This window comes from Arachis hypogaea, chromosome 8 (genome assembly GCF_003086295.3).
Source record: "Arachis hypogaea cultivar Tifrunner chromosome 8, arahy.Tifrunner.gnm2.J5K5, whole genome shotgun sequence".
Taxonomy (NCBI): Eukaryota; Viridiplantae; Streptophyta; class Magnoliopsida; order Fabales; family Fabaceae; genus Arachis; species Arachis hypogaea.
Window position 1 is genome coordinate 40,255,194 of NC_092043.1, and position 9,152 is coordinate 40,264,345.

At 33.8% G+C, this 9,152-nt stretch overlaps 1 protein-coding gene across 1 annotated transcript; it reads right to left on the reverse strand.

The window, feature by feature from the left end:
* Positions 1-4,292: 4,292 nt before the first annotated feature.
* LOC112707448 (uncharacterized) lies at positions 4,293-8,895 on the reverse strand. Its single transcript, XM_025759188.3, has 7 exons — positions 8,361-8,895; positions 7,855-8,082; positions 7,016-7,089; positions 6,746-6,905; positions 5,872-5,991; positions 5,656-5,764; positions 4,293-4,707 (listed from the first exon to the last, which is right to left on the reverse strand). Exons 1-7 carry the CDS (start codon positions 8,580-8,582, stop codon positions 4,526-4,528), a joined length of 1,095 nt encoding a protein of 364 aa, XP_025614973.1. The 5' UTR covers positions 8,583-8,895; the 3' UTR covers positions 4,293-4,525.
* Between the last annotated feature and the right edge of the window lie 257 nt (positions 8,896-9,152).

The window sequence follows — 9,152 nt, forward strand, 5'->3', positions numbered from 1 at the left end:
TATCTTTTGTTATATGGTATACTAATTTAAATAAGGGTTAATTACTAATTTGGTACCCGAAAGATTCATCCGTTGACTAAAAGGTCTATAAAAAATATTATCTACAAAACAGTTTTTGAATAATTTGAAAATATAACAAAAAGAACTAATAAATATTATATTTTTTGTAAGTAACAAAAAATTTTTATATTTAACAAATGACTTATCCATTAGATCTAAATTTTTGTGGCAATATTTGAATAAATATTTAGAAGATGCAAAAAAAAATCGAAACAAAATTTACTCTCTAATTTTTTTTATTTTTTTTAAAAAAAAAACATGATTATTCACAATAATTTTTTAAGAAACTCAATTGACAAAAATTAACAAATTTTAACAATAAAAATATCTTATTTTTCTAATAATGATTGTAAAAATTTACTTTAAAATTTAATCTTTAACATCGTTTTTTATAATATATATTTAATTTTTATTTTTTTTCGTATTTTATATCTCTCAAGAATTTATTTACCATTAATGTCTTTTAGAATTCGTTTTATTAGTGATGTAAATTTTTAGATAGTATTTTGATAATTTACTCTTTAAATAAATTTCACTTGCCAAAAAAAAAAATAATAGAATGGCCGTTAGGAAATAAAGTGGAAAATGAGAGGTTAGTTTGAGAAGATGTGATGCACGTGATACGGGCATAGGATAAGATATAGGATCGATTATCATCATAGGAAGGCCGAAGGTGGCGAACAAAACAATGAGGAAGGACCGAAGGAATATGCATGGCACGTGACCGCACTTATGGAACCCTCTTCCATTTCTTCCAAATCCCAATCACAATAATCATCATCATAGTGCTTTATACCATCATCTTTCTTTCATCAAAATCGTTTCATAAGCTGTGCCAAAAAAGTTGTTTACTCGTAAGTTTATTAAACACATACGTCGATATTTTAATTGGAATGACTTCTTTTTTATGTTATATGATATGGAAAAGTCTAGAGAATCAGCAATTTTATTATATTTTGGCCAGCATGTAACCAGTAGAGAAAGGTAAGATATTGGATGAAATTTCACACAAATCTCACATCATCAAATTATCATTGATGACTAATTAATGACTACCAATTACAAATATTGCTGACCCTAGTATTACTCTATGATATGGACCTAACATTCAAAGAGGAAAGGAGAAAAAGAGGGTGTATAACTGATAACGGCATTGAGAAGGACAAGAAATAGAAGATGGAGAGAGAAAAGAAATTTTAGTAGTAACGGCATGAGTGAGAAGAAAGGCATGCACGCGCACCAAAAGGAGAGTGGAAGTAGATTCTAACAATGCTTAATGGATCCCTTTTGCATAGTACTGTGCTCCCCACGCATATGATAGAAATCCCCGCACATGTGGCGCGTGACATAAAAACAGGATTGCCTTTGCAAGAAATCAGCTGCGGTATCTATAATTGCATACCTAGTTTATTTATGTCATCACTCACCACTCAAATAAATGTAATGCATCTATATTAAGCCATTATAGGCCCAAATTATAATTATAAATAATTAATAGAATTGTTAAATTAAAAAAATACTACTCATCTTTTAAATATTGTTCTTTACATTTAATATTTTATTATTTTAATTTTTTAATTAATTATATTTTTTATTTTTAAAGAATCACTTTTATTTTTATTTAATTTATTATTATATTTGTCACCATAAAATTTATAACTACTTGTAATATATTAATTTTTTTAAACTAAATCATAAAATTTGTAACAATTTTTCGTGTCCTAATTTTTAAAAAATCAGTGAAATTTTTAAAATAAATTAAATTTACTTTAATTATTTTTTTAAAATCAAAATATTCAAATTTCATATCAATAACACATCTAAAATTAAATAAACAACATAACACATCCAAAATTATGTACTGACACATTTAAATTACTGGTATTGTAGTTCTCTAAATTATATATTAGACATAGAAAAACTAGACTCAAATACACATTTAAAATTATAAGAATACACTTTAAATATTTTATCAACACATCTAAAATTCATATAAAAAAACTTATATATAGACTTGGGAAATATAATGAACAACATAAACATTCAAAATTAGATATTGACACATCTAAATTACGTTAACATTTCAACTTCTAAATCAAATATATGAGTGCAAAATAAAATTATAATCACAGACACATTAAAAAAAACACACAAAAACTTCCAATATAATGCGTAAATAAAAAATAGAACCTTTTATTAAACGAAAAAAGGAATAACATATCTTCATGAATGAACTCAACCAAAATTTTTTAGAATTGTACAAGCAAAAATACCAGCGACAGAGAAGGAGTGCGACTTAGGGAGGAGACAGGAGGAGGCGCGCATCGACGGAAGAGACGTGGGAGGAGGAGGCGGTTGTGCACAGCACGAGAGAGGAGACCAGGGACAGGGAGGCGTGAGGGTGTATGCGGCGTAGGAGAGGTGCGCGTCGCCAAAGAAGGAGATCGTCGCAAAAGAGGTGCGTAGTGCAGGAGAAGATGAAAGCAACAACAGATGAGGAGGGAGAAGACGAAGAGGAGGAAGCGCCGCAGCTTTAAATCTTTATGGAGGGAAAGTTTCATTAGTGAAAATCTGATTTGAAATATTTAATATTTTATTTGAGATTTGTTAGGATTTATAAAATTTAAATTTAAAATTTTGAATGTTAATTCTAATTAATTTATTTTTATAGATTTATATTTAAATTTAAAAAATAACAATAAATTTATTTCGATATGTTTGTTTTATTTTTTTAATTAACATAATAAAAAAAGCAGAATAAAAGAGTAATTTAAAGGATACCTAATTACTCTTCCTTAACCATTTCAATTCGCACCACATGCAACAAAAGGAAGCATTTAATATGGATGGGTTAGAGGGTAGTACTAGTAGTGTGGTCCTGCCGTCCTGCACTCCTGCTACAAAAAAGATCACTCATATAAAGAGAGTTGCACACACACTTTATGATCCTAACTCCAAAGTTGAATGATAACGAAAACAATTAAGTGGGTCAAAGTTACTTAAAAAGAAGGCGTTTGACCAAATATTAACACCACAACTAGACAAAACAGCAACTTAAAAGGGCATTATGGAAGCCACGTACATCAATCAAATGAAGGAAAAGCAGATTGTCTTAATGCTACCGAACAATTATTTTTATTCAAATGGATTGGAAAGTCCCAATTCTAAGTAGGCCAATTCTATGGTATCTATGAATTGGTGCCTAAATTTTGTCTAATTTATTTTTTGTAGTAAATTTTGATTTTTTAAAAATTATTTATTATTATATCTTTCAAATTAAATATTATTTTTTAACTTTTTTAGTAAATAGACAACATCTTTTAAGCACCATAACATTCACCTTCTAAGTATTACAAACTCACCCACAAAACACATTCGTACACAATACTTAAGGTTTCATCTACTAACAAGTCTCGAACCTAGATGCACTTGTTGTAAGGTATACATCATAACCACTAGACAATGCTACATAACAATTTGGGATAAGTTTGTATCTAATTTCTTGGGCTTCTCTGCATGAGCCCTGTTTTGGGATAAAGCCAACACCAAAAGGGTGGGCCAGTGAGTTTTTTTGAGGTACCTTTCTTTATAGCTTAAAAAGGACGTCAATAATTATTAAGCTGATTAGTGTGTAGTATAATAATAATAAGCGAATAAAAAGGGACAACCTAATTTGCATTCTACGTACGTAACTACGTATGCCATTGTAGTCCATTCTCTCCCAGCTGGTTTTGGTGACCATCGCTGTGCCTTGTCAAAGTGTGTCACACTATACAACCCATGTTAGATTATGCCCCCACAAGACTATATATTATTGAACATTTGCATTTCGAATAATGGCATTACAACCTTTAATCTAGACACTTCTTTGTTAACGTATATGGATCACGACCACACGAGTGCCACACTTGATCAAGAAAGAAGGGAACATAGCTTGTTCATAGAAGGTAAAATAAAGCGAAAGGACAAATGCTGCCTAACAATGTTGATAACAAAAGATGCGTAATTCTCTACCCTCCAGCACCAAATCTTGATACAATTTGCAATTTTTCTGCTAATAATTGAGCAATGTTCTCTTTCAATGTCACAATTCAAAAGAACATGGATTTGGTACTGACGGGGGAGTGCAATTGACACATCAAACTTCTAGTGCTGTTATATCATGCCAGCACTTTTCACTAGTGAACATAACTAAAAAAGTGAACAGTTGTAAACCTCAGCATCACACAAAATTCTCAAGCCAATTTACAGATTTTTATTATTGGATATTATGAATCAAAATTTACAAATAAATAAAAAGGTTCCCCTTACATACAGGGGAAACAAAGAAAAAAAGAGATTTACGCGGGGGTGGGGGTGGGGGTGGGGGTGGGGGAGAGAGAGCACTATCCAATTCTCAATTATGTTGAACAATCTATTGAAGGAAAAAATCTGGTTTAAGTAAACTCCCGATAGGTTGAGAATGTTAATCAAGTTCCAGCACCACTTTACCTGGAATCAACTTCTTGTCTTTTGCCTCATGAGCCTCCCTTACTTGTGTTATGGGATATGTTTTATCAACAGGTATCTTCAACTTTCCAGCTTCACATAGCTTTCGAATCTCAATTAGACCTTCTATGTCAGCCCTCATGTATGTCCATGAGTAATCTGCACCATAAAAAAAGGGGGGAATTACATATTAAACATAAACTTCATACTTCACAGCATTTGTAAATATTGGTTAAAAAACAGTATCGAAATAAACCCTAACCTTAACTACGAACATCCAGCGGAATCAATAGAGTTAATTATATCATATCAGTGGATATCGGCATGAATACTAAACTATTAACGGCAGAGCTGGGAAGTCCAAATGTACTGCCAGAATTAGATAAACCAGACACCATAGTAGGGAGAGCACCTCCTCCGAAAGAGTGATTCTTGGGTAAAGCTCATTTATTAAATGAAAAATCAGCCATGTTTAAGCTTGATCATATTTGAGTTAGTAGCTCTTGAGCCATTTTTCAACAAGTGTGTGTCGGTTTCTATAATTGTACTAAACTCTAATATTCTTTCGTTATTATGTAACTTTAGTAAGATAGTGTACGGTTATAGTATTGATATGTAAATTATATTTTCAAATAGATTGTTTCCTTATAGACAAGAGGCTCAATTTATGTCTAAGTAGAGAAGCTCTTAAACTTTTAATCAGTTGAGATTGAGCCTTAAGGATTGTTTGTAAAGCAAGCCATAAAACTAAATTTAGTTCCAACAATCTAAGCTCGGGCAGCACTCACATTTAACCCTACTTGTGAGTTATCCAATGGTGAGGCAAGTATAATGGGCCCCTATTTAACACTACTTGTGAGTTATCCAATGGTGAGGCAAGTATAATGGGCCCCCATCCCTGCTCAAATTTCCCCTCGATTATCTGTTAATGTTAGTTCTCAAGCCACCTTGACCTAAGAACACTTAGCAACATACATGATTCCACTTTTCCTCTATTTCTCAGGACAATCTAACACTGTTAAAGGGAAAACAGAAATTGCATAGCAAAAAAGTGGCATACATGATGTTAAAGCAAAAGAACGAAATGCACCAGGGGCATTTTTTTACCTATTCCATGAGAGTATCGGTATCGAATCTGTTTTTGTAACTCGGCAACTTTAGCTGCAGGAAGCCCAACTGCCAGTCCAAACCGATCAGCCAAAGATGCTGCCTCACCCTTCAAGGAAAGAAAAGAAAGGTTGAAGCACAGCTATTGCTTTCAAAGGGAAAAAATCTAGAAGATTATTCTTGAGTGACCATTTATCATTAACTTTAATCACCTACCTGAAGTGTCATGTAGTGCCCACCTTGCTTCAGAAAATTAATGCCCATCCTTTCTGTCTCTGGCACACCAATCGTGTCCAAAACAGCATCGAACTTCCCCTTTATAGCTACTTCCACATCCTGTCACTCAAGATGAGATTCAAGACAAACCAGGTCTTAAACAAGATGTTTGGCATCAAGAAAGCATACATTCAAAGATCAAATTATCTGATTTGGGGTTGATTGTATTTTCATAACTTGCTGGATGATCATATTATATAGTTATTAGCTTTACTAACCTGCTACTTATATAACATAGTCCACCTATTTTACATGTATGTATGGGTTGTATTTGGGTTTGGGGTTTATGTTAATCACGTCTTACTAAGTTTTACTCATCCAGCGAGTTTCCCTTATGGACTAACAGTATTAAAATACTTATAGGATTCAGGATTTTGTTCCATTTACTTGATGTATTACATCAGGATAAGGGATTAGAAATAATTGTTGCTACATTAAAAGTGCAGTTAAACAATCGCACTAAAATAAATTAGCTGATTTCAATGATGAACCACCATCTCTCTCATGTCCTCACTTTCCCACTGATCATAATTTCACATTATAAGAATAAATAGTTGATATTCACAGTGCATACACACAATATAATCACTCTTTTGCCACATTTGATAGGCATCGCCTCTCAATATCAATTGTTTTTACCTTTCTTACTGTTGCCTTATTTTTCCTGTAAATCAGTATGGCAAGTTTAATTTACTTTCCAATTCATGAAATTTGCTTCCAGAAATCAGAACAAAGAATTTCAGTAACATTTTCTGTCATAATTGAAATATCTGAACATGGCAAGTAATATGATCCAAAAAAGATTCATAACCACCTCAGTAATATAGTCAACAGCCTGCTCAGCACCAGCTGCTAATAGTCGCTCAATGCTTTGACCTCCACAAGTGGTTGCAACATGACAACCAGTAGCTACTGCAATCTGAATTGCAGCAAAACCTACTGCTCCTCCACCTCCCACTACTAATATCCTTTGTCTGTTGAGGTAAACTAAAGGATATTAGTAAGTAAAACAAAAAGAGGTCTCAGCAAGATGAATTTAGAGGGTATAAGATGAAAACTTAAATTCATCCAATTGAAATCATACCCTTCAGTTATTCTGGCAGTACTTTTTAGAGCACGCCAAGCCGTTAGTGCAGCAAAAGGTATTGCACTTGCTTCCTATAAGATAAAAATATCAGCAAACATGCTTTCAATTTTTATATCTCTCGATTAGGAAGGACAAAAGGGTTTCCAAGAAATAAGAACATTTTGGATGATATGTGGCTCACATTTTGAATAGATCAACATGACAGATAAAGAAGTTGGATATGTTTCCTGATTAACATAGTCTACAAGAAGTCCTAAAGAAACTAAATTTGATGTGAATTGAGCCTATAAAGCATGCAAATGTTTCATAATCTATAGGACAGGCCAGCACATTTTCAAATGTTTTCTTCTAGCTGCAGATCTTAAAATAATTATGTTTTTCAATGTACTGCCATTTTCATATTCAAAATTCAGTTATGATTAAGTCTTGATCATAATATAAGCCAATCACTGTTGCCGAACCATTGTACAAATTGACTAATAGACAGCTCTATAGTAAAACATATTTGGCCACTTACACATCAAATATTCATTCTTTAAATAAGCGACCAAATTATTTACACTCGGTCTTTCCAAACACACTTCTACTATCAAATTCCCTTCACCAAATATTGTGTTTCAAATTAATTTAGGCCCAAGATCCATCAAATCAATAGGCCACACATAGCTGATGGAAAAAGGAAGAACAATAAAATTTCCAAATAAAGCTTGGGACCAAAACAGAAACAAGAGAGCTCCAAATATCACATTCAACAAGACCAATTTCTGATTTTTGTCAATGGCACATGAAATCACAACTTGCATTTAAAATCAACATTCCCTGCTAAAGACACTTACCACATGCGAAAGTGAACTAGGCTTTGGAGTAATCTCATCTTCAGGTAGAATAGCATAATCAGTATAAGTACCCCTCACAGCAGTTGGATGCAAAGCCCCAAAAACCTCCTGTCCGATGCTCACCGACCTCACCGAAGCTCCAACGGCTGCAACCTCGCCGCTGACGTCGCGGCCCAAGATGATAGGCAAGAGCGGCTCAAAAAGGGAACGCCCATAGCCAGAACGCATCTGAGCCAAAACAAACTCGATTCAGCATTTTCCAAAACATCCACATTGTTCAATAGAAAGAAACGAGCTGGAAAATTAAAGTCAATGAATCCGGAACAGGGTCAATGCAAGAATCGAATCTCCACAAATTAGAGATGCAACTATACAAGACAAGAATGGAGTAAAATCCAAATTTAGAAACGAATGATTGAAGAAATGGAGGAATAAAGGAATCTGAAATTGGCATCTACTCTAAGAAATAGAGAGAGAGAGAGAGTGAGTGAGTGAGTATAACTGACGCGAGTGTCCAAGGGGTTGATGGAAACGGCGCGAGAGCGAACGAGAACTTCGTTGGGCTTCAAGGGAGGGACTTGGACGTTGGGGTGCAGTTGCAGAACCTCGGGACCGCCGAATGAGGGAACAAGAACGGCGCGGCAAGTGGAGTAGCAGCTGCGATTATGATTGGAAGCAGCGCTAGCAGAGTGTGTGAGAGTGATTGCAATTCTTGTCGGGATCCTCATTTTGTTGATTCAATTGGTGGGGTTTATGGAGGGGTTTGGGGAAATTAGGGATTGTAGAAGAATTACAACGAGTGAATTGAAATTGAAATTTGGTGTGTGTGGTGTGTGCATGTGCATGAGAGAGAAGAGGGGAACGTGTCCGTGTTAGGCTCCGCACAGCATCACACAGAAGCAGAGAGAGAGAGAGAGAGAGAGAGAGAGAGAGGGAGGTTGGGTGGTGGATTTGGTTTGCTGACGTAGCTGTTGCTGTTTAAACGGTTAATGATGAATCGTTATTCATCTCCTGATCCTTCATAGTCATGTTATTACATATGCATTAAATATTGAAAAATATCTAGTGTTAATATGGATGCCCATTTAATTTTAATGATACGTGATTTTTTTTTTAATATAGATGGCTAAATTTTTTATTTTTATAAAGTTTGAAAAGGCTCAATTTTGTTATAATGTAGATGATGACCAAACCATTCCTCTAATTAAGTTTATTTGAATGGTGTAAAATTTTAATATAGACGGTACTGTTTTTCTAAAATTTAAAATAAAAATTTGCACGAGTATAAACTGCCGCAA